At 44.0% G+C, this 26,542-nt stretch overlaps 2 protein-coding genes and 1 pseudogene across 2 annotated transcripts; all 3 read right to left on the bottom strand.

Annotated features, from left to right (window-relative positions):
* LOC123042490 (elongation factor 2-like) overlaps window positions 1-3,101 on the bottom strand; it is a 42,892-nt pseudogene extending 39,791 nt beyond the window's left edge.
* Window positions 3,102-6,305: 3,204 nt separating this feature from the next.
* Window positions 6,306-8,308, bottom strand: LOC123070920 (uncharacterized). Its single transcript, XM_044494362.1, has 3 exons — window positions 8,055-8,308; window positions 7,440-7,651; window positions 6,306-7,297 (listed from the first exon to the last, which is right to left on the bottom strand). Exons 1-3 carry the CDS (start codon window positions 8,266-8,268, stop codon window positions 6,707-6,709), a joined length of 1,017 nt encoding a protein of 338 aa, XP_044350297.1. The 5' UTR covers window positions 8,269-8,308; the 3' UTR covers window positions 6,306-6,706.
* A 5,211-nt stretch (window positions 8,309-13,519) lies between these two features.
* LOC123185934 (growth hormone-regulated TBC protein 1) lies at window positions 13,520-17,192 on the bottom strand. Its single transcript, XM_044597743.1, has 8 exons — window positions 16,584-17,192; window positions 15,573-16,231; window positions 15,081-15,197; window positions 14,826-15,004; window positions 14,640-14,733; window positions 14,447-14,524; window positions 14,233-14,334; window positions 13,520-14,030 (listed from the first exon to the last, which is right to left on the bottom strand). Exons 2-8 carry the CDS (start codon window positions 16,119-16,121, stop codon window positions 13,899-13,901), a joined length of 1,251 nt encoding a protein of 416 aa, XP_044453678.1. The 5' UTR covers window positions 16,122-16,231; window positions 16,584-17,192; the 3' UTR covers window positions 13,520-13,898.
* Between the last annotated feature and the right edge of the window lie 9,350 nt (window positions 17,193-26,542).

The following is a 26,542-nucleotide window of genomic DNA, read 5'->3' as shown; positions in this document are numbered from 1 at the left end:
TACAATGCATGTCTTAGTATCATAATGAAAATTATGATATATCGATTTCAATGTTTAAACCAATGCACAATTTTTAATTTGATAAACGTCTAGGCATCTGATTTGCACCAAAGTAAACCAAGTGAATCTGGACGAGCACATTAGGTAATCGAATCATGCGTAAAAGTATAATCAACAACATTTTTGGTTCTTCGAATTACTGAACCTATCATGCAGGCCACATTTTCTATGCCCTAGAAGTTTCCATGAATATGACCACCTAATATACACTAGAAATTGCTATAAAAATATTTGTTGGTATGTCTATAATTTATAAATCTCTATCATAATATTCAATATAACATGAAAAGATATATGAACACACGCATGTATATGCAAATGTGTATACACTACACCGTTTATGCAATATAAGAAAAATAAATATGAAAGATTGTCTTAACAGTAAAGAAAAGTTTTGGTACATCATAAATTTTTCATTTTGTAAAATTAAAATATTCAATTATATACATTACAGATGCATACCAAATAATAATATAAATGTTATTTGAAAACATTTTATGTGGCTAAGTAATAAAAAATATTAATTACATATTATGATACACTTAGTTTAAAATAAGTATAAAAGTTTAATATGAAAAACAATTATTTTACATCGCCCCGGGCCCAAAAATATATTGGACCAGCCCTGACCATATGGTGTGCCACTTACATATTTGGATAATTAAAAATAGATAGATAAAAATTAAAATCGTGAATTTTAAAAATGTTAACATAAAGTGAAACTATCTTTAGCTTGATTCAGAAACAAAGGCTGATTCGTGTGTTTCAAAAAGTCTAGGCGACATTTAAAACTTTTTAATCATGTATTTAAAAATGGTTAAACGTATATGTAAAATAAACGTTTTCAGAGGTGCCACCTTGGCCGGGCCAGGCAGGCCGGCCCGTGGTACGTCTGGTGTTTGAGGGGCCGTTTGTACCTCTCCTTAGTGCCTGAAAAAAAAACTGGACCGACCCAAGCACACCGACCGAAACCGACGAAACCCCAACACACGCGTGCTTCCCCACCCTTTCTCCACAGGGTCCGGTTGCTGTGATTTCTCCGGTGGGCGGCGGCGGGATCGGTGGCAGCGGCGGCTGCGGCGGCGGGAAGGAGTGCGTGGAGGACCTGGTGCGTCTGACCCTCGATCCGCAGCAGGATTCAATTTGTGGTTTCCATCCGCTTCGCCCGCCGGAATGGTGCTGCTGCGCGGCACTTCTCGGCCCCCAAATCGGCCATGGAAGGTGAGAAAATCCCATTCCCTACGCCTTCTCCTAGTTCGCTTTGTTGTGCTATTTCTTTAATTTAATCGCCATGGAACTGTGAGGCTCCAGAGAAGACCCACACCTAGGGTTTTTGGTAGAATTGGGGCCTGTTTGGTTTGCATCCTCGTCAGAATCTGCCTGGCCTGAAGTAGAAAGACACTGCATAAGAATTTACACTTCTTGTAACCATACAGGTTGGCTTTGGGAAGTAGAAATGGCAGCTAGCAAATGCCCAACCCTAGACAGGGCATCTGCCACAATGTTCTCACTGCCTTTCTTGTAGTGAAACTGGAATTGCAACCCTACTAGCTTGGTCATAGATTTTCTCTGTAGGTAAGAAGTCGGCAGCTGATCTCCTAATTGGCATAAGCTCTGGTGATCTATTTTAATGATAAAGGGCCCTCTCTGTAGATAAGCTCTCCATTACTCCACAGCCATCATGATAGCCAGAAACTCTTTTTCATAAATGGAGAGTTGTTGACTTTTTATGCCCAAAGCTTTGCTGTAAAAAGCTACATGATATCCGTTTTGAAGCAGTACTGCTCTAATTCCAGTGGAGCAAAGCATCGGTCTCAATGGTGAATTGTTGAGTGAAATCAGGTAGCACCAGAACAGGGGTAGTGGACATGGCCAGTTTCAGTTTGTCAAAAACGCACTGTCAGACCAGATAGAACTATTTTTCTGCAGTAACTGAGCTAATGGTTTTGCAATGATGCCATATTGTTGTACAAACTGGTGTGATCAAGGCAGTAGCTCACATGTCATTCCCCAGATGCCATTTCATTGCCTGTTGTACACTCTTGCAATGCAGCACTTGTTGTAGGTGTAATTCCTTGTAAAATGATCATTTAGTCTTGGTACTGAAACTTCACCCATTTCTCCCCACTGCTCTAACCAGTCCATGCCTAGTATCAAGCCATACCCTCCCAAATCCAGTAACTTCAAAGAATAGTTGAAAGTGTGGCCTTGAATCCACCAATGGATATCTGGTACTTTAGATGTACGCTGTAGCATATTCCCATTTGCCACCCTGACCTGTAAAGCTACTGGTAACCTCTATGGAGTCACTTGCAATCTGGAGAGTAATGCAGTGTCAATAAAGCTATGAGTACTACCAGAATCCAACAAGATCAACACCACTTGATTGCCAATCAGAGCCCTCAATAGCATTAACAGACAGTTGGATTTCTTTCAGAGCAGCTTCTTGTTCTTCTACTGCATCCAATATCTCATCAGATAAGATTGTAGGCCCTTCACATTGCATGGCTTGTACTGTAGCAGTGTAGCCAAATATTTGGTTTAGTACAGGTATGATTAGGTGTATACTTATCTCTACAACTGTAGCACAAACCATTGGCTCTTCTAAACTCTTTCAGTTGTCTTGCTTTCCATAACTCTCCAACTCCTACAGACCGGGATCTATATTCTCCTCTCTGAACCTGAGCATTATTGGTGGACCACTTAACATGCTTGCTTCTAGCTAGAATTTCTTCCTGAATGCCTGCATAAGTAGCTGCTTCACTGACTGTAGCTGGTAACTGAAGCTCCAGTGTAGCTGCTTCACTGACTGTAGTTGGTAACAAATCTGGTAACCAAGAGTGTCACTAACTGAATTTTTATACAACAAAGCTGATAAGTCAGTTGAGAAAATTCCCTTTTATACTCAGCTATTGTCTCTGTCTTTTTGAGTAACATGAGCTCTTTCATCTTGTTTTTGTGCACATTGACATCAAATTCAGACATGACAGCTGCTTGAAATTCATTCCAACTGGGCCACTGGTGAGTGAGTTTGTATGCATGGAATCAGTTGGCAACTGGGCCAAGTATCACCCTACAATCTAGGCAAGCACGCCTATCTTCTCTTCTCAAAGGATGAAATCAATTTGGCTTGAGCTAGGACATCTCAACAAATGGCTTGAGTTAGGACATGTGAAAATCGGATGAATCTATTTGTTAGGAGGTATTGTAGTCCGTATGTTGGATCACCCACATAGGAGTGGTGTTTGGGAGAGGGTTACCATTGCATCTTCATTTAGCTCTATAGCGAAGTAATTTGGACTAAAAATGTTTGTGTGCTTGGACTAACATTTTTTTGCTACCAATTTCATGCTTTTTACATACAAAATCACATTAAACCTGTTGTTAGTTTTGTTAATGATTTTAGTTATTTGTGCATTTTGTAAATGTTCACATTTTTTATTTACTTTAAAATTTCCTTCATTGTATTTTTTTAGGATGCTCCTCATGTTGAGTTCCGATTATACAAGGATCCAGTAAAAATGACAAGGTCTTATCATTCAATGATGGTTAATTTGAAAAGACTTGTTATCAGGGAATCATCAAATGAGACTGGTGGAACAAACTTTATCACCAACAAAGACAGCATCAACACTTCCAGAGGAAATTTTAATGTCCATAAAATACCTTAATTGCCAGTCAATAAGGAAAAGTATTTTGTGGTTGTTTTATACCCTCCTACCGATCTCGGTGACGAGGATGTTCCAATGAAGGACAGCAAACCGATAAAACTCATTCACAACTTCAGCAGCTTTTATCTCATAGGCTTCGATTATAATGAGATCTGGCGTGTCTTTAATGATGCAACGATTATAGGAATTAGCCAAGCTGCTAAAGATATGTATGTACATAAGTTGCCATTTGCTGGAAACTATAATGCAATTAGCCAGAACTACTTGGAGTTAATTGTTGGTTTTAGAGGTCAATGCGATACGTACAACAATCTTGCTGGCTTTGGAGGTACCACAACGGAGGGGCAGCTTATTAGATCACTTTGTAGGACAATCATCACAGTACCTGAGTCCACTCGATTCTACTTTTTGCAACAATTCAACCTCAGAAGCTTTTATTCCGGCAATTTGGATATTGTTTTGGACAGTCCAGTGCAAGAGGACCAGGAATACAAAAAAATTTCTTTCCATTTGACCAGTTGGGACCTATACTCCAAGATCAGTAAAAAAGGAGAGGATTCTTTCAGTATCACTTCAGTCTTAACATCAGGGATATATTCATTCAATGATATAATGAATTTCATCGCCTTGGCCACAAATAAAGATGCTGTTGCAGAGAAAAGGATGCTTGAGCAGGAAGGAAAGAAAAATCACAACAACAATGATGATCACATTGATGATAACGAGAGGGGTGACCAAGGTCAGGACAACGATGAAGAAGATTACAGAAGCCTTGTCGAAGATAATAAGGAGAAGACATGGTTCTACCAAGCCCCGGTATTGGCTTATGTCCCGAAGCGACAAAACAAAGTGCTGGTATGACATTCTCTTTAACAAGAGCACTATCACACTAGTTGGTTCATATGTTGTTTACATGTGCAACTAGGACAGCTCTTACTCTTGGAGCACCATCCAATTTTTTGCAGGGCCCTTGATGTTTAAAAAAAAACACTACCATTTTATATTAGAACATTAACTGATTTTCCCCTGTTCTAGCATTGCACCTTTGTTTTGTAACAAGATAGTATTGTTTCTTTTCTTCAAAAGGCAAAACTCATGTGTATCGCACTGTTGTAGTTAATTTTACAGCAACTCTTTGCATACCAAAAGGTCCCCTATCGAATGACAGCATATGGACCACTGTTTTCTGTCAAAACTTTGATGTATTATAGGCAACCACAGCACTTGTAGTATGATGACCACAATGCAAAATTTCCAGATTGTGTCCAAATCCATGTGTTAGTGCATACATATTTTTTTGATGTACTTTCTTGAGTCATATGCTAGTTTATTCATGTAACTGAGATGCTGTCTTCTCAGGATGCTTCAATGGTGGGAGCATGCTCTGGTGGGATGAAAATAATTCCACATGGTTCGGTTGGAACTGTTGCTATCACTCAGGGAAACTCTAATGAAATCAGTGCAGTACTGTGTAGATATTCAGCACCAGAAGAGGTACATCTCTTCAGTTGCCTAAAAATCATGTCAACAAATAAGATTGTTTGTACCTTACAAAATTCACCCGGGCAGGTTGGTACTTTGCCATCAGCATGTGTTGCATGTGCTAGTGAGTGTGCCAGTCTGATTATTTTCTACAAGTACAAGTATCTTTTTCGCCTTAAATTTCAATCTCAGAAACAGATTATACGTAGTGTTTCTGTCCTGGTAGCTTTGGTTATGTGATCGATCCTACTATATGGAGGGACAATGCTGCAAGTGATCAGTATTGATATGATAATCTCCTCGACCTTTAGTAGAAATCCCATATTTTCGGGAGGTAATTGTTACGTCTACAACATGTGATCTTTGTGGTTATTGCACCTTAGAGATCAGTTACAGTGCCATATCTGATGATTAATGATTGTACATGTCCAGAGTGGGGTACTGTTTGCTTCTTTGGGTCCTTTCCCTCACATTTTTTTTTCTTGAACTGAACTGTATCCAATGTTTTCAATTAAGTTGCTTCCAATGGTTGTCTAATAGGTGGACAAAGTTGATATGCAGTCAGCACATCTGCGGTTCTAGGAATAGTAGTTGCTAGTTCTAGTAAGATATTGCTCTTGTGGATAAAAAGATGCTCTCGACTAACTGTTGTATCCATGACTGGTTGAAAACATGCATGTGCTTTTGAAAAGCTACTACACCACCTAGTGAAGCCATGGAAACCCACCTATGTGTACCCTTTTCTTGCTGCGTGGATTTAGTATATGCATGGTCATCTTGTTCTGAAGAAATGATTTCTTTATGCTTTTCAGGTCGTTGTTGCAGAAATTGTCAAGGAAATGGTGTCTGAGTTGATGTCGAAGCTCTTGTGCGGCCCTGACATCGTGGAGCTTGCAGTCGGCGCAGAGTGTGCACAGGATTGGAATCCAGCCACAGTAGAAGACTGCCATCGATCGTCATCATCTCATCATCACCACGATCTTGACGATGGACAGCATGAGTACCCACTTGGTCGAGTTGGGATCGAGGCATAGTTGCGTGTGGCATTCGGCCGTGAAAACAGATGAGTAATATGAGTGAGAGGCATTCATTCATTGTAACTGGAGTATACTGGACTCACACATGAGCCTTCCGACTAGAGTAGGACTTGGAACCCACAAACCCAGGGCTGCAGGGAAGAAGCAACTGCGCCGCGCGTGGCAACCTGTATATAGCAACTCGTTTCGATCGACACACCAGCTAGCTAGAATGCGCACAGTAACTTGTACAATACGCACAGCCACACACATGAGCTTCCTTTATTTTCATCTTCCTGAGTTGGTTAGATGTCCTTGAATGTCCTGTGTGATGCTGCTATTGCAAAATGTTGATGCTCTCTTCTCCTGGACATTGGACCCGGGTGGTCTGGGAGATATCTCGATGTAGGCCGTAGGTGTACCTGGACATTTGAAGCATGATAACACCACAACTTAGCTTGTCATGTTGCTACAGGATTACGGCCTATAGTCCATCAAGGACCAGAAGACCTTCACTTGAAGCTTGGCAGTACCACAAGAAATCTCATTTTTCTCTTCACCACGGTGCTGTGGTGTGAATTCAACTTTCTGTTTTCTAGTAGCAGCACCACAACCACCACAGACTGCAAAGCCAACTGTGAGCATACCATTCAGACGGAGGGTCATGACTCGCCGCCGGAGTGTGATATCTGTACGTCCTTCACAAGACACCACACCGTCTTCCTTGCTATTATAAATCACAATCCTAGGTTGAATGCCCTCGATGCCAGCCATGATCTTTCCACAGAATCGTCCCTCAAGTAACTTGATCTCGAACGTACCCTCAACAGCATTAAGAAGAGTTGCATACCTCACGTCCACAATACTAAACCAGCTCTCAAGAGTTTGATGTGCAACAGCAACCTTTTCGTCTCTAGGCAGAACTCGTCCATCAATCATAAGCAAACCCTTGCTGATTTGCTCGCCGAGAGGCTCCTCGCCAACCTTGATTTTAAGATCTATCTCCAGATATATGAAATCAAGTAATACCAGACCTCGAACTGGGCCAGTTAAGATCAAATTTTCATCCTGTGAAAAGCAATAGCTGAAAAGATTAGATTATGAAAATCCAAATACCAATAATGCCTGCAACGGAATATGCAACAGAGTTACAAACTAAATAAAATCAAGAGGCACATAAGCAGTGATTTTGAAGCAAAGACGTACGTACCCTTGACTTGATAGGTTGGCAATTGTCCCTGGTGCGGTTAAAGAGGTACATGCACTTGTGGTCGATGTTGTCTCTAGCGATGATAGTGCCATACACATCGATTGGGAAGCCTTTATCCGAGGAGACTATCTTGACAGTAAGTATGTTTGCAGTGTCTTGGAGTTCCAAACCATTTACACACCTCTTGGTGTATCGCATTGGAGGGATAGGCGCTGCGATGTAAAAACAAAAGCATAAGCTAGTTGTGAGGGGCAAAAAGAATTGTGTAAAGCATAAAATGCACCGCAGCAGCACTACAAGGATACAATTCAGATTTCCTATTCATATTCATACTGCAAGAAATTCAGTTTTCAAATCATGTTTGCCAATAAATGAGCAGTAATCAACAACACATCATGTGCAATTGTTCTGAATTGTGAAATATGGGACTGAACATTGTGCAATTGTTCTAAACATAAGTAGATATGTATGTATGGGGGATTCCAGCAATCAGGCTAGCAATCGTGAAAACAACTTGAAAGAAACATACATAAATACATACATACATACACAGTTGGAAATGTATGCCTTTGAAATAGAATCAGGTCGGGATCTAGGTTTTGATGGCGGACTTACACTCGGCGTTGATGTCGAAGACCGAGAAGTCGTTGAAGGAGTAGCGGGTGTAGACCTTGCGCTTCGTCTTGGGGTCGTGCTCCAGGATGGATGCCTTGACCTGCTGGTGCGCTAGGCGTCGCCGCCGGTTCTCCGCCGCCTTCCGCGCCTTCTCCTCTACCTCCCGCGCCTTCTCCTTCTCCGCCTCCTCCTCCTCCTGCGCCGCGGCCAGCATCGCCGCCTTGTTAAAGAAGAGGTCCTCCCAACTCAACTCCTCCTCCCCTACACACGCCATGAATCCCAATTCCCCGCCGTCGTCGTCGCCGTCGCCGCCAAGGCCGATGAAGCTAACCCTAAGTCGCCGTCCACGGTCGAGGCCTGCCCGATTCCTCCTTTTTATTCCTAATCGCCGATGCTGCTTCGGGCTGGGCCTTATTAATCTTTACGCGAAAGACGGCCCATTAAGCTATAGTGCGCTCCGTTGGCAGGAGAAGAGAAATTGGATCATATAAGCCACACTTTCCTTCTCCATTTGATAATTTCCCCTCTGGCCCCCGAGATTGACGGGTGGGACCGGAGAAATTGGATCGCACGGTTTTTAGTTTCTGGCCGATATTTTACATCAGCCGGTTTTTAGTTCCATCAGGTTTTATAAAAAAAATGTTCATATATTTGGAAACGTTCACAAATTTTAAAAATGTTTAGAAATATAAAAAATGATCCTATGTTATTATGAATGTTCTAGAAATTTCAAAAGAATATTCTTGACTTTTTAAATGAACACGAAAAGCATGTTTAGGACGGCCGAATTGCAATGTTTAGGACGGCCCATTATAAGCTATAAATAGTATACACACGGTTGATAATTCCCAACCGATATTTTACATCAGCCAGTTTCTTAGTTCAGTCAGGTTTCATAAAACAAATTGTTCATAAATTTGAAAACTTTCACAAATTGTAAAAATGTTTACAAATATGAAAACAATGCTCCTAAATTTTTACATCAGCCGGTCTTTTAGTTTTGTCGGGTTTCTAAAAACTGTTCATAAAATGTTCACAAAATTTAAAAAATGTTAATGAATATGAAAGAAATGTTACTAAATTTTTAAATCATCTTGTTTTTTAGTTTCGTCAGGTTTTATAAGCGGGGAATAGGATATTCAAATTGCAATGTGCCGTCTATATAGAGATTCCAATGAGCCCTGCTTCACGCTGGGCCTTATTAATCTTTTTCCATCGACACGCGAACCACATGTGACGGTAAGATGGTCCATTAAGCTTTTTTTTGCAGATACATTATATCTACCTAATAATAAAGCTTCAGGATGAACTTTTTTTATCAAAATCGATGAACTTTTTTCAAATACCTGAACTTATTCCAAATTAGTATGAAATCGATGAACTTCTACTAAAATCGGTGAACGGTTTTCAAAATCTGGTGAACTTTTTTTAACTTTTTCTATAAAAATCGATGACCTTTTTTTAAAATCCATGATTTTTTCTTCAAAATCCGGTGAACTTTTTTTCATAATTGATGAGATATTTTCGATTTTTGTGGACATTTGTTTGAAAATCCATGATTTTTTTAAAAATCGATCAACTTTCAAAAAATGTGTTTTCTTTTTCAAATTTACTTTTTCTTTAAAAAGAATATACTGGTATGGAAACAATGGTCATATAAACTATTCTCGGATCAAACACATCAAATTCATCGTGGTGCAATGATCACTGCGGCAATTTCCTCGCAATGGCATGTGGGTTCGAATCCTAGTTCTTTCATATTTTTCTTGATGTTTCTTTTTTTAGCATATGGACGCGAGCAATGCTGGGCTGGCCCACTATCACGCACCTTCAGGCGCCCTCTGCCGTAAGCGGCACTGAGGGCGCCGAAGAGGAGCTCTCCTTCCTGACTCCTCCATTTTATGCGAGGGTAAGGACGGCCCATAAGCTATAGTGCGCTCTGTTCGGTAGGAGAACGACCTCTACGGTCCAATCGAAGTCGCTCACATACACGAACACATTCGTTTCTATAAACGCACTCATGCACACCCTACTTATGCTGATAAAAGTTTTCTTATGGAGATTGTCAAATAATTCGTTGCCAACAGAGGATGTTCGAAATCACAGGAAAATGTCGCACCATGACTAGTGTTTTGCATGTGGGGCTCAAGATTCATGGCGTCATAGCCTCATTGAGTGCACCATGGCGCGTTGTGTATGGGTTTTAGTGGACCATGACCTTTTGGAACACATGATCGCAACAACAGAATTAGATGTGAAGAACTGACTCTTTTCTATGATAGATGTCCTAGTCATGATGAATTCACACAGATGTCAATCACTCTTTGGGCAATATGGTATGCGAGAAGGAAACTTATTCATGAGGGGATTAATTAGAGTCCCTATCAAACACATAGATTTGTTTCATGCTTTATCTCGGAGTTGGATCGACTTTCGGGAACACCAGAAGCACGTGGTATGATTCGGACTACATGCAATAATGGGCAACATCGTTGGATCATGTCTGCTCACTAGTAGAAAACAGGGCTTCGGTCACAGCTCAATATACACATTAGTCCCGGTTGCTTTACGAATCGGGACTAATGTGTGCATTAGTCTCGGTTCAAATGAGACCTTTAGTCCCAGTTTGAGACACGAACCGGGACTAAAGGGTGCGATGCCATTTAGTCCCGGTTTGTGTCTCAAACCAGGACTAAAGGGGTTCGTGTCTCAAACTCTACCCCCCCCCCCCCCCCCCCCCCCGTGTATCGTCATTTCAGTTTTGGAATAAATAAAAGAAAATGATAAAAACTTCAAAAAATAAAATCCTTCGAGATGTAGTTATATTACTACATCTACTAGTTAGAAAAATTAAAAAAAACTTAAATTTGGACATGTTTTGCAAAAAAAAGTGTTATGAAAAGGTAAAACGGCTATAACTTTTGCATATGATGTCGGAAAAAAAGTATAATATATCAAAATGTTTAGCACGAAAATCCGCATCCGATTTTGACCTCCATAGGCCGTTTTGCAAATTTTTAGAATCCTCAAACTCTAAAAGGAAAAAAGTTATGCTCAAATTTTAGTTTTTTTCTGAATTTTGGTTAAATCTGGTCAAACTATGGTCAAACTACTTATTCAAGAAGTATTAGTCTTACTAAATAATTATTCAAGAATATTAGTGTTACTAAATAATTATTTTGGTTTTTTTGATTTTTTGTCAAATCTGGTCAAACTGTGGTCAAACTACTTATTCAAGAAATATTAGTGTTACTAAATAATTATTGTTTTTTAGAATAATAGTTTCAGACTCAAACAGTGAAACGTGTGACTTCATGCTCAAGCTAAACTCCTGAGGGTTAATAGGATTGACATCTTACTATTGTCAGGAAAACAACAAGTGCAGACTTGGAAATGATGGAGAATAAAGCCAGGAAATTAAATTGAGCAGTGATGAGGGGTGATTAGAGATTAAATTGTAAAATAATTCAGAAATTTGAAAATCGGGAAAAATAAAAAAAAATAAAAAAATCGTAAAATTTCCTTTAGTCCCAATTGGTGTTACCAACCGGGACTAAAGGTGGAGCTCCAGACCCGGTTCGTAACAGAACCGGGACTAAATGGGGGGGGCCTTTAGTCCTGACCCTTTAGTCCCTGTTCCAGAACCAGGACTAAAGGCCCCCTAGAACCGGGACAAATGAGTCTTTTTCTACTAGTGGCTGCAGAACAAATAAAAATTAATGTTGATGCGGGATTATCATTGGAGCACAATGTAGGCACAACAACAACAATTTATCGAGACCATCTTTTGTCGAGACCAAGATGGTTACTATATTGGGTCTTCAGTGCTAGTGATTCATGGCATCGCTGATCCTGCTACTCCTAGAAGCTTTAGCCTGCCGAGAGGCTTTATCGTTGGCAGAAGACTTGGGCAGGCAGCATTTTCAGACCGCATCAGATTGCAAACAGGTCATCAATCATACTCGCCAAGGGGTTGAAGGAAACTATGGGAGTGTTCTCAAAGATTAGTTGCAAACTGTTACAATGTCTAATTACAATAATTTTTTGTTTGAACCTCGAGCTTCTAATTTTGAAGCTCATAGGCTAGCTAGGTCAGGTGTCTCTCTTCCCTAGAGTCGGCATCTTTGATTGGGCACGTCAGAAGTGACCCAATAGCTTTTCCTATAAACATCTTTACCAATTAATAAAAGCCTAGCTACCTTTGCTTAAAAAAAACTCATACACACCCCTATGAGCACCTTCGAGAGACTGAGCCGACATAGCATCTTCAGATTTTCTGAAGTCATCATAGGCGCCTCGTACTCGACGAGGACGTCTCCTCCCACTGAACGAACATCGCCGGAAACCTAAATAAATCCAGAAAAATGCGAGCACCAATGTTAATTTTAGGACTTATACTCTGGTGGGCGGGGGATACCACTGTCCTCCTTACCATCCAACCACATGTTGGTTCGTCGGTCCGATCAGTTTTGGTGTATAGTTCGATGGTTTACATGAGGTTTTTATTTCCCGACCGATATTTACATCAGCCAGTTTTTCATTTCCGTCGCTCTGTTCGGAAGGAGAACGATCCATACGGTCCAATCAGTTTTGGTGTACAGTACAATGATTTACAGACGCTTTTTAATTTTCGGCCGAGATTTTACATCAGACGGATTTTTTATTCCCTCGGGTTTTTTTAAATATTCATAAATTTTTAAAATGTTCACAAATTTTAAATATGTTTATGAATATTTTACATCAGTAGGTTCCTCAGCTTCCACGCAGGTTTAATTACATGCATTTTCTTGAAACATGAGAATATTAGTTCATTATCAGAAACATTTTTTTGAAAGTTATATCATCATTTCTTTAAACTGTGTAACAAATTTTTATACTATGTTAAGATTTTTTTTCAAGCTCATGATTTTAAATTCTATAAATAAATTTAGGTTTTAAAAATATATGCATTTAATTTTAAATTTTTTTAGGGGTATGCATAAAATGTAAATAAAGTAAAAATGAGGAGAAGAAAATAATTTCGGGTGACGTCAGGAAGAGGAGGCACGTCGTACTGGGCCATGCACGCAACTGCTCATCATCAAGGCCAATCATACTCCCTGGAAAAAAAAGCGCAATCATATTGAGCTGAGGCCGACAGTAAAAAATCACATAAAAAAAACATATCAGAGCCAGGTTTCGATCCTGGGACCTGTGGGTTATGGGCCCACCACGCTTCCGCTGCGCCACTCTGATTTGCTTGCTTACACTTGCAATGGTAGCTTACTTGAACGTTTGGTAATTAACACCAAAAATAAACGAACACTAGATACGGCTTCTAAACACAATCCTACAGCTCAGTTTTCTAGGTCAAATCAAATGCCATAAACACTGAGAATTTGGACACCTTCACAACCTGGCTTTCTCAACTGTCAACCACATCAAATCCATGTCACAACTTCAAGCCAGAAGCAAGATCAAGTTACTAGTAAAAACACAAGAAATCTTTTTAGCTCCATTTCACACATACAACAAATCGGGACTACAAATCAAGCAAATGCCATGAGCGCCGCCGACAAGCATCGGATTCGTACAGGTTTCAACCAGCGGCAGAACCTGCTCCCACGGCATCGTGCACACGCACAGAAACACACAAATATGAAGGTCCCAAAAACAAACCCACATTTGCAGTTTTGGCAACTTCCCATAATACATTCCTGTTTTCAGTGGACCACGAGTGGGTTTTTTACTCGTCGCAGAATCCAGTCTGACCAGGAACTGAGTGCAAACTCACAGTGTCGTCTCGCCTTTCCTTCAAAACACACAGGGCTTCAGCTAAGCCTCTCAACATGTTTTTTCTGCGCATCATGCATCCATCTTGAGCGACCCCAGCCGTCTGGTTCTTTGGTCGAGCTCCGCCATGACCACCGTCTCGTGCCGTTTCCTTTCTTTCGTGATCGTGTTCGTTGTCATGGAGCCAATCTTATCGAAAGCAAACTAGGAAAGAAAACGGTAAACATGGATAGGTCAGACTCCAATATTGGCAATTAAATGCTTTGAAGCATGCAAACTACTCCAAATTACGGGCGACTTTCAGTTTACTGTAATTTCTTGGTGTTCCAGCTCAGTACGCTTATAACATTGTGCATCATCCTGACTACTTCAATGTATCTGTGGGTACAAAAGGGCGAATATTTACCGTGAGCAGTTCATCTGGCTCGTATAGGTGATGGGCAGTTGTCTGCAGAACATCAATTACATCACCAATATGTTGGATGCGTAGAAGATCGTCTTCTCTCATCTGCAGATATTCAATAACTTATGAAACATGGTAATGGAGTAATGCCAAACAAGCAGAAGGAACCCAAACACTTTGGGAAAACATGGAAAGAGCAGATTTTCTTGGTACACACCTTGAAAATTGCTAGAGCGACATGGAACAAGACCTTTGCTCCTTCATTGAATAGAACATCCCACACCCGAAGGGTTGTCTGTTCACAACAACAAAAATGGTAATTGTGAAATGGCTTTACAGTAAGTTCTGGACAAATCATTGACAGGCTAGATAAACACTGGTACCAAGCAATAAGTAAACTACTGTCTAACCTCCGAAGGCAATGTTTTGGAGAAGAGACATAAGAACCATTCTGTGGCAACAAGTGAAACATCAAAGCCCATTGCTTCAAGATGAGCAGCAATCCTGTACCATTTGGAAAATCGAATATAGTTCACAATCACGGCATGATTCTCACTGAGAAATACTAGCATAAAAATTGAAGGGAAAAAAAATACCTGGGGCATTTTTTGGCTAGCAGATCTTTGAATACTCTCTGCTCAACATGGCATCCAGAAAGAGTATCAGTATAACAATCACTGACAAGAACATTTTCCAAGAGTACGGCCAGCATCCAAAATGCATCTTCCTCTGTCTTCATAACGAGCAACAGCAGAGCGGCGACATAATTCAAACCCTGTAGTACATGCTGTTAGGAGGTTCTATGTGAGACAAATTACAGTTAATGAACAAGAACCTGGCACGGCGGCTACCTGGCAATATCCAACTTCAGAATCACGGAATGAGTACCCAACAAGTACACGTCGAAGAGATGCCTGGCCTTCCTCACTGTTCAACCAGGGATGGCAGGGGAAGGTGCGAGGGAGATCCTATAATGGCAAAGCATCCATTTTACTTCACAGATTCACCAAACTAGTTTATATAAAGCCCAATATATGCTGATAAGTGAGGACAACAATCTGGATAGAACAGTATAAAGCTACATATTAAGATCAAAACAAAGTAGATCAACTACAAAAAGGGCCTTTGCAGCAAACGACAAGTATGAATAGGAGAATGCTGCTTGAAACACCCTCAAACCAATGAAGCATATGAAAACCAATTATTCATATGGATGAATCCATCTGATGCTTGCTTCCAGGATGTTGCTCATTAATAATTTAAACAAGGCATACACTTATTCTCTAGAAAGAGATGTATGTACTCTTAATTTGCTCCTGGTATGCGGAAAGGTATGTACTTACATGGTCGATTTGGCGAGTGGCCGGCGTAGTTTTCCCCTCCGTGGCCCTGATCAGCTCGTCATAGTATGTCTCAGGCACTGTCGATCGTTTCTTGGCTGCACCCGACACCGACAGCCATACCTTCGGCCTCAGCGCTGGCGGCACCCCCTTCCTGATCAGCCTCCTCAATGTAACTGTATTTGTGAGCACTGATAGCTTGAGAGACGTGACACTAATCACACCCTGGCCACCGTTGGAGGAGATCCTCGGCTGGAGGTACCAGTTTGCGCCCTTGCTTGCCTCCAGCGCCCACCACACCCTCCCTTGCTCCCTTATCCTCTCCCTCACCTCGTTCAGCACGTTGACATCGTCCACATTGCCCTCCACCATGAAGCCGCAGAGATCTTCAAACTTGACCGACATGTGGTAGGTGTTGGCATGGCCCTTCCGGGGCGTGCTAGTGTGGCTGGTGGTGGGCATGGATGCAGGTGGCGTGGTCCACAATGACCACCTCCTCCTCCTCGGGTTGAAATCGTCATCGGACACATCCCTGGGTTGGATCCCAAACATATTCTTGTCCGGAAGTCTAACGTGGTACAACTATATATGCAACTTTATCAATATCAATCTACCACCAAATGAAGCCTGCTTTTTGTATTGGTTCCCCTCGTCGTCGACCCCTGCAACAATTCCAAAAAACAAAACCTGAGTTTGTTCCTTAGTCGCCATTCCTGGCATGCACAACAATCAAATCCAAAATGTAGAAAAGCCATCCGGAAATGTAAACAGTAAAGAAATCCCATCCAAAGTTATGCGATTCGATGTCTTCCAAAGTGATTAAGGAGTATTGGCACTCATTTTTATTGATTCAGCAGGCTCTCTCGGCAAACAAGATTGGCATGTTCTTTTCTAACTAATGTAGACTCGGCAATGGATATCATTTCACATATCTGAGACAAATTTTGAATTTTTGGTAGCAATAAAAGACTACTCGTGAAGTATGGGAGTAACAGAGAAGAAGAAGGGTAGTACCTGGCTAGCTCTAGCAGCTGTAAGAAGGAAGGGGACCGAGTCACCACCACCACCTGGATCTGTTGGGATTGCTCACCGCCGATGGAGTCCCAACCCCAATCCCACCTCCACGAGCTCAACCGAGGCCGGGCTCCGCCACCGCCGGCCGGCAGAGCACTCTGCTCCCGCTGGACCGCTCGCGGCACCCCGGACCGGACCGGACCTCGCCCCGCTCTCCGGCCGTGAACAAGCTCGATTCGGGCTGGCCGACCCTTGCCGCCGGCCGCAGCGGACGCGGGTGGAGGGCCGGGACGGGGGACGGGGAGTGGGCGATGCGGCGGATCACAGGGTCGACAGTGCCCGGATCACAGGGTCGACCGTGACGCGCTGGCGACCTCCATTGAAGACGAGCACGGCATTGCGGTGATGGGATGGGGATGGGGGATGGGGGAGGAAGCGGTCGGTGGGCGATTTGGTCAGAGGATTAAAGGAGGAACGGAAAATGATGGATCGATCAATCAATCAATCAATTTTGTATCGCATGGGACCAAATCAATCGAGAGTTGTTGGTGGTGGTGAAATGAAATGAAATAAAAAGGGGATCTTTTTTGGATGAGTAGTTCGCAGTACGTGCGCGCCTGCTCAACGGGAGGATTGGTTGTCTTGTTGGTGTACCGAAAAGGGTAGGGTTGTCCTTTTGCTCGCCCTTGGAGATGTGGTCGGAGAGTTCATTTGGATGGGCTCGGCTTTCCTTAATCTCGTAATTAGGGTTTTGTGGCCACAGCTCCTAATTAGTAAGCTTGGTTGATTTGAGGTGTGTAAAAACCAAATGCTCGTCTAGTTGTAACCAAGCCGTGGGTCATTCCGGTTGTCATCGACAAGGCTAATAGGGGTTTGGTAGAGGTGCGGTGTGTCGACGGCTGGTCCTGACGACACTGGTTGTTGTTTGGTGGTACACCTCGATGTAATTCTAGTTTTGTTTAGTATGCCTTGTATTTATTTGTGAACCTTTATAATATATCCGGTCTTTTTTTCGCAAGAGAAAATAGACGATGACCGTTCAACGCATTCTTCCTCAACTCCACCCGCTTGGGAGCTCCAACCTGTTGTAGATGCCAATCTGTTGCAGATGGAAATGAAAAGGAGACGAAAGGTGATGGGTTGTCGTCGATGGACCTTGTATACACAGTCGGACAGTGGCGGAGACAGGGGGATCAGCAGGGCCCAGGCTCCCCACTCATGTCACTGATTTAAGCCTAGCACTAATGAAAACAGTGTGTGTTTTCTGCTAAATTGGTGTATTTTTGATGGAGTGGGCCTCCCTAACAATATTTAACAACACTCGATCCTCCTCATCCGATTTTCCTGGCTCCGCCACTGCAGTTGAAAGCTAGAGATGCCAAAGAGTGGAGGCAAAATCGTAATCCGCCCTTGGTACTGGCTCATGAAACTAGTTAGCTCTTTCCTTAAGCTCGCTGAACCTAACGCGAGCTAAAACATAACAATTCATTGGGTTCACTAAAGAGCGAGCGACCACAAAACAAGCTTTCTATCCACACATGTGACGATGAGTAAATTGCAAAAAACAAAATCATAATTGAGGACCTTAATTTAGAAAACCAGCCTATTTTGGGTTTTTATAACCGTCAACATTGTTCTGACAGTTTTCAAAAATGTTGATTGACGAGTGGAAACCTAATGCCTATGGCCTGCCTGGAAGTGATCACGTGGCAAGAAAAATCAACAATGTTTGCATGAACCGTTAAGTTGAAATAGGCCCACTTGTCAACATCTTGTGTCCTTCTCCTTCTCCCCTTCCCTTCTCTGGCATTATGTCGAGCACCTTGTGAGCTGGTTGCCGGATGTGTTGCTCACCCATGGCCGCTACGGGGGTGGACGATGCAGACCGGCGACGTTGTGAAGGAGCTCCACATCGGAGTCCGTGGTGCCACCGCGCCGCCCAACGGTGTAATGGCGGCGAGGTCCTGGTTCCAGCTTGGACGAGGAGTTGCACCGGTGCCCATCCCGCCGCGAGGCGCTCCTCGCTGTCTTCCACTACTTGCTCCCCCCCACCCATCCATCGTGTCCCTCTGTTGGTCGAGCCCTGACAGCCACGCCAGTTCCCGTGCTCTCCTCTCCCCCTGTCAAGCTGGCAACCACCGCGGCGCCTGTGCTCCCTGACGGAGGTAGAAAGGCTAGATGTAGGCTCGATGGTCACAGCGGCCGGTGGAAACGATGTTGCTGCCGCAGGTTGGGTCGGAGCTGGGCGGCTCGGCCAGGAGCAGGTGGCAGCAGCGTGCCTTAGGAGAAGGGAGGCGACGATGATGGCGCTGGGCGGCGACGCAGAGAGGCAGGCTTGCCGGTGGCCAACTATCATGCGGGTGCCGGTGCGCTGCGGCGCGACGATGTGTGTGATTTTGACTGGTCAAACCTTAGGGTGTTGGTACTTGTGTGATCAGTTAGCGCGCATTGGTCACGCGGCACCTGACACTGGGACCCGCGTGTCAGATTTTGCATCAAACTGCTTTAATCGGTCGATCAGTGTTTTACTGAAAACCGTCAGCACAATGATGATGGTTTAAAAAGAAAACTAAAGTTGATGGCTTTCTGAATTGAATTAGTGTCCTGAAGGCGACAGGGCCACGTGGTTTCCTCCACCTATCGTCTCTGCCGCCCAACCCGACCGTGCAACGCGGCCGTAGCGGATTCAAGTCGTCCACAAAATAATCAGCCTGCTAACTACCACGACCCTCCAAAGACCCTCCATGTTGATCCATCAAACGTGCCACGGACCATTCTTTTTTTTTTTTTTTGCGAATGTGCCACGGACCATTCGGCAGCTAAGCTGATCACACGGCTTCGGATCACATATTTTTTTATTGTATATAATCTGCGTTGAGCCGGCATGTCGATCTGGAGGCGAATCCTGTACGACCCGCTTTGTGAGAGAGCATGTCGGAGGGTGGCCCACCTATCAGCCTCCCCATGCGACCCGGTCGTACAGGATTATTTTGCTGTCGATCTACTCGATTCTCTACCAAGCATGCATCAAGCCAAAACTATCTATCAATGGGGCGTGTCTTAAACTAGGGATGCACAACGAATTTGTCAAGGTGGTTATTCTAATCCCAGGGGATAGAGACAACAACGGTTTTGCATGTGCCTACTACGTATGCTGTCTCTTCTCCTGCATTATTATTTGGCGCTATGGGAGTCACGTCTAGGTTTTCACAGCGATTTGCCATTTGGCACTGCTAGGACGTCATCCCTAAGGTTAAAAGAAAAAAATCTCTGTCTGCTTTCCCCCTAGCCTCCATATGCATGGTTTGCCTCTGGTCTGCTCCGTATCGCCGTCATCAGTGAAGTATACCCCCCCCCCCCCCCATTTCCATTATGTTTGGGGCGGCCTCCTGTTTTGGCTTCGCGGAGAGACGGGGTTTGGAAGCCGATGTCTCCCGGCATGTTTGAGGGGTCCTCCTTAGTGCCTCAGCTTGTCTTTGTGGAGTCGGAGCTACGGAGGAGGGGTGTTGGTGGTGACCATCGCACGGGGGCGGGGTTCGGGTGTGATGGCTTGCTAAGCACATGCTCAATGTTTTTTCTCCCGCAAGGTTCGTCGCTTGTGTCGGAGCTGTCTGGTCACCGACCAACGCGGGTGGCCGTTTGCTTGGCATGGGCCCCGCCGTTTGTTGCCATGAGGGCTTTCTTGTTGGGAGTCAATGGTGAAGTTGAAGTCGTCGAGTGATAACCTCAACCATGTTTTTCTTCTTGGTGGCATATTTTTATTCGTGTGTGTGGCCAGGTCGGACGTTGTTTCCCTATGTGGCTTGTTGTCACAGTTTTAGTCTGATTTTAAATGTATTAATGGAACAACTCTTTTTAGCAAATTGAATTCCTTTGGGGCTGATTTAAAAGAAAATACCGCCAGTTCTTACATTTTGATTTAAATTGAATTTCCATGCTTTTTCTCCAGCAAGGTTCGTTGCTTGTGTTGGAGCTATCTGGACACCGACCAACGTGGGTGGTCGTCTGTTTGGCATGCGCCTTGCCGTCTGTTGCCACAAGGGCTTCGTTGGTGGAAGTCGATGGACAAGTTGGAGTCGCTGAGTGATAGCGTCAACCATGTTTTTCCTTCTTTGCGGCATATTTGCATTCATGTGGGTGGCCAGGTTGGACGGTGTTTCCCTATGCGGGTTGTTGTGATAGTTTTAGTCTCGTTTAAATATATTAATCGAATAACTCTTTTTTAACAAATCAAACTCCTTTGGGGCTGACTTAAAAGAAAATACTGCCAGTTCTTACATTGTGGTTTAAAGGATTTAACGTTGTAACAGGAGACATTATTACCCGTCTCATGTGTCCACATATTTCAGTATGTCCCGTACTTCGTTTAATTACGCACCACGTATTGAATCCTAACATGCACAACGTGCAACCTCCTTTAATTATACCAAACCGTTTAATTGCGCACCACTTAATACCCCACATAGGATAGCTATTGTTTCTTTCTTTTCACCTGGCTCATTCTCTTATTCTGATGCCATCATCCTCATCTTTCGCTTATTGATTTCCAAGCCGGTTTTATTGAGTTTGATCGATAATAGGTAACTCCAAGACGTATATAGATTGGTAGTTTTGAATCTAAGGGGACGAGGTGGTACTATTTAATGCTAATAGGAAGAACCGGACGTGATGTATTTGAGCCCGAGCTCAAATGAGCTCAGGTGAACAGTAACCCCGAAAACAATTTAAAAATAATTCAAAAAATTCTGAATTTTTTTGGGTGCTAACATTGACAAAAGTTCTCACAGCTCACAAAATTTCATGACAAAATAACGTTTGTGGAAGTCGCAGAAAAAAAACAAAATTGATGCTCCAAAAATGTTATTTCCAAAAACATTTTCGACTACTGATTTTGTTTTTTTGCCACGACTTGTACTAATGTCATTTTTGGATGAAATTTTGCAAGCACTGAGAATTTTTGTCAATGTTTCCACCCAAAAAAATTCAGAATTTTTTGAAATATTTTTCAATTTTTTTCGATTTTACTGTTCATCCCGAGCTCAAATGAGCTCGGGAGCCGAACATGACTTTCGCGAAGAACCGACTTATTGAGTTGGTGGTTTTTTTGGGACCCAGTAGGAGCCAACACAACATATATAGGAGCCCAATGCAACATAGTTTATGTAATTGCAGTCGGTCTACTTAGAGCGTAGATTACAAAGAAACCTCTAATTAACTTGTGTGCATTTATTCCCTCAAAAAAATCTGTGTGCATTTATTTTTCCCTGTGACCCAATCAAAGAAAAAAAAAGATGTGGAGCAGCCCCCTTGGCCCATGCAGGGGACTGACTCCCTATTGGCCCAATGAAAGAAAGAAAGGATGTGGAGGAGGCCCTTTGACTCCCTTTGGCCCAATGAAAGGAAAAAAAACAGCGCAAAAGAAAGAAAGAAAATCCCGAAAAATGCTGAAGCCGTTCCACGAAGCAGAAAAGAAATATGGAGCGCCGCCGCCGCAGTCCCCCAGTCCCGCCCACGCCGCGGAGGCAGCAGGAGCGCAACACGGCGGCGACGGTGCCACCCCCCTGCGGCTGCGGCGGCGTCCTCCGGATGATGCTTCCATCTTCAGATTGCAGGAAGCAGAGAGTGCAGGGATATCATCTTCACTGCCATGGAGCGTGCGTCTACTGTCTCGCCTGCTGCCACAGGTGAGGTACTTTTCCTTGCTCGCTGCTCTGTTTCTTGATTTATGGCAAAACCGATCCATGGCAGTGGCCTGCTCGGACCTGGAGTGGTCGCCAAAGGGGATTTTACATGACACCCCGCTCAACTGAACCAGGGGGAAACCCCTACCCCCGTTTAAAAAACAGAGACGGAGTGGAAACACCAGCTCAGAACTTCAGATTGAGGTAATATATATATATATATACGTAGGCTCTCATGTTCTCTACTACATCACTACATGGCTGATTTCGTTTTGTTTGCTTGTGTTTCCGTGCCCCGGGAATTGCAATTGAAAAGCAAAATCGACAAAATCCAGGATGCAACTGTATCCGATGAAAGAATCCTCTAGGAATGTACTACAATGTGGCCCGGTTACATGTCTGGGTTCATTAGGCAGTTGTCATACTCTGCATTTTCACACGCCTCGGCTTAGATTATCTCACATCCACAGCTCATAGGTTAACTCGACCTGTCCCATTCCATAGGAACGAGACCCAAAGTTCAGACAAGGTTGCAAACCTATTATTATTGATGACAGTCTTTTGATTCTTACACCAATACACCCACTATCACTTCCAGATGCTTCTCTTTTCGCATCTCCAGATCTTTCCAAACATGTGTGCTCTTCTCACTTGTCACTTCTTCCTAAGGGCAGTTTTAGTTTGATTTAGGCCTATACATTATTCTACCTGAATTTTTTTCATGCTGATATGAATGATTGTTTTTTCATTACACCAATACTCAACATCTGGGTTTTGTTGCAGTAGGGAAACAAGTAGACATAATGGATAATGACCCGCTTGTCTTATAATAAACACATCACCACGCTTATTTCCTTTTTTGCGGTTGACAAATGACAAGCTTATTTCTAATGGTATATTGGTATACAATCACAACCAGAGCAAATACAATCACAATCATATTATAGGTTTACTTTGGTTGGTAAGGACAGTAAACTGGGGATAAAGAATCCATTTTTCATAGCAAATGACTTTCCAAATGTTGATCTTGTCACTTGATACGGCTTTTCTGGGCAGTGGAATTTGTGGTGTGGTTTTGTTGGCCATATATAGACAAGGCACGGTGCTATAGAACTGCGGAAACAGGACATGATGATAAAAAATACATTGCAAAATGGTGTGTATTTATATATTTTTTATACAAAAATGATTGTGTGCACACAAACATGATCACACTTTACATGAAAAAAATGAAACCATGCATGATGGTCCGGAGAGAAACGGCACACAAATCCAACTCGCACACTCAAAGGCACACATCAGCACTCAAGCACTTCTGCGCAAGTATTAAACGTGCGTACACACACAAGTATAATAAATAACCACACATGCTCACACACAAACCACACATGGAATTCGATGATGAATGGATGGAAAGATCGTATGTATGTCTTTCCTTCAACATCAATCAATAGACCAGTTCTTTTGGCCGATTCTCCCAGAATCTTGAGAATCGACCCTCCACCCAGCTTCTCCCAGAATCTTGAACTCGTATTTTTTTTACAATCCTAGCTAGTTAGGATGTGAACATCTAGGATTGTAAAAAAATTATGGGTACAAGATTCTGAGAAAAGCTGGGTGGAGGGTCGATTCTCAAGATTTTGGGAGAATCAGCCAAAAGAATTGGGCCAATATCCTTTTTCACCCAACTGAATTGAGAAGAGAGGAACGACCTTTGCAGCACTGCACTGCGCTGGAGTCAAGGAGCCGCTGCAGCTGCGCTAGCTTCTTGTCCCTGGCTGGCTTTGATCCTTCTAAGAGCAAGGTTCTTGTTTGGATGGTTTGCTATTTCTTGCATCACCTGTCTTGGGATTTCATCGCGGTTGAACTCGAGCTCCTTCAACTGTATAAGATTGCTTATCCCAGAGAGACAGGGAGATAGGGAATCCTCCATGCTGGTGAAGGACAAGACGATCTTGCTGAGCTCAGGAGCTGCTCCAACATCAAAGCCGATCTCATCAAGCTTGCCACACTCAACGAGAAGATACTTGAGCCTTTTGAATTTAGCACAAAGGAAGGAGAGCCTGCTGTCGGTGTAGGCGCGGCACATAAGCCTGAGACAGCACAAGTTGTCCAGCTCGGCGAGGTGTTCCATATTACCCTTGTTCAGATAGGTATTTTGCAGAGTTACCTTGACAAGTGCAGGTAGCTTGTTATCTTTGAGCAACCATGGAAGAAGCTGCCCCTTGCATGTGTATCCGTCGATTCTTAGGCTCTCAAGTAGCTTCGGAGGGTTGTTTGAGTAATTGTCTCCAATGTTTTCTTCTATGTCTGTGTTGCAAGGTAGGCCACCCTTGCTGTGGGTTAGAGTGATAGACAGAGACTGGAGGGACTCACTCAGATCACCGATTGCTTCAAGCAAATAAGTGAGGTGGTCTGGCTTGTCGTCGTCAAGAACCACACCCAGCTTCCTCAGCTGCCATAGTTTGCCAATGTCTTTGAAATCGCGATACTGTGATGCCTTGACAGTGGATAGTACCTCCAAGTTTGTCATTTTCCCTATCCCTCGAGGAATCCGGGCGTGTTCACTTTTAGTTGGAGTTGGACTACCAGCCAGCAGACGCTTGAGTTTGAGGAGCAGAACATCTCTGGTGGTGTATGCAGTAACAATATTTTCAAGATCAGTTGGAGTTGGACTACCAGCCAGACGCTTGATTTTGAGGAGCACGACATCCCAGGTGGATGCAGCCACAATATTTTTCTCTTGCCGTATGTCCAGTACTTCCAGCTGATGGAGGTTGTTGATTTGACGGGGCAGCTCAGTTATGTCTGTATTCCTCAGGCTCAGATACTTAAGCAGTAACATGTTGTTGCAGATGTGCTTGAGGCACTTTTTATTGTCCAAGTCTTTACACCCTTCTATAAATCCAACACCTTGACCAAGGTACACCACCACAAACTTGGGTTTGGCGGAGCCATTCAACCAGCTCCACCCTGCACTCCTCCTTGGTGCAAGGCTCAGCAAGAACGAGTTCCCTGATTGCGAGCCGATAGCCGATGCCGGGCCCGTCATCTTCACCTTCATCTTTTTCTTCTTCCCCATGGTGCACCCCTATGACGTAAGACAATAATGCAGGGTCGCCTCGGCTGCCAGTGGTGGCCGGATTGGGGATGTGGACGTCGTACCGGAGGCGTCGATCAGCGACGTCGCGCGCACGGACCTTTAGCTCGCTCAACTGGATGGCGGCCTTGTGCTGAGCGGCCAGCTTCTACCGCCTCAAGCACCACACTGCAACCGCCTTTGACGCCTTTGTACATCCCCTGCCAACCAAATGGGCAGTTCTTCCATTTCCAATGCATGGAGTCGATGCTTCCAAGCATCCCAGGAAATCCTCTTGCTGCATTCTGGGCTAGGATCCGAGCAGTGTCTTCCGCATTGGGTGTTCTCAAGTATTGTGGCCCAAACACTGCCACCACTGCCCGACAGAACTTGTAGAAACACTCTATGCTGGTGGACTCGGCCATGCGCCCATAGTCGTCAAGTGAATCACTTGGAGCTCCATATGCAAGCATCCTCATCGCTGTCGTGCACTTCTGGATGGAGGTGAATCCAAGAGCGCCAGTGCAATCCATCTTGCACTTGAAGTAGTTGTCGAACTCCCGGATGGAATTCACAATCCTGAGGAAGAGCTTTCGGCTCATCCGATAACGGCGCCGAAATGTTCTCTCACCATGAAGTGGAGCATCGGCGAAGTAGTCGGAGTAGAGCATGTAGTAGCCTTGCAGACGATGCCGGTTCTTTGCTTTCACCCGCCCCGGCGCCGAGCCACCTCGCCGCGGCTTTTCACTGCTCGCCAGCAGCTGGGCGAGGGCGGCGAGCACCATGAGATGCTCTTCTTCCTGGACGTCGGCCGCGGCTTCCTCCTCCAGCAGCGCGGCGAGCTCTTCCTCCTCGTCCGAGTCCATCGCCGAGTCAGGCAAAACGCCAAACACCTTGCGCTCGGTGGGCGTGTACCCGCCGTTAAACCGCGCTTCCGCGGCCGGAAACGGCGGCCGGAAACGCCCAGCTGCTGCGGGAGGGGCTGCCGCGGCGAAGTGCTGCTATTTTCCGGCGGGGAATGGCTATCTAGCGGAGTAGGGCGGCGGCCGTCGCCGGTATATAGCTAGTGGTGGCCGAGGGCGTGGGGGGTGCGAGGCGAGCCGGGGGAAGAAAACCTTGACTTTTCCCCTGTCGGTGTGGGCCAGGCGTGCTTTTCCCTAGCGCCGGAGCCCCCAACGGCTCCCCAGCGCGCCGGGTTC

Source organism: Triticum aestivum, chromosome 1A (genome assembly GCF_018294505.1).
Source record: "Triticum aestivum cultivar Chinese Spring chromosome 1A, IWGSC CS RefSeq v2.1, whole genome shotgun sequence".
Lineage (NCBI taxonomy): Eukaryota > Viridiplantae > Streptophyta > Magnoliopsida > Poales > Poaceae > Triticum > Triticum aestivum.
The sequence above is the reverse complement of the archived record's forward strand: the minus strand, read 5'-3'. Positions and strand labels throughout refer to the sequence as shown.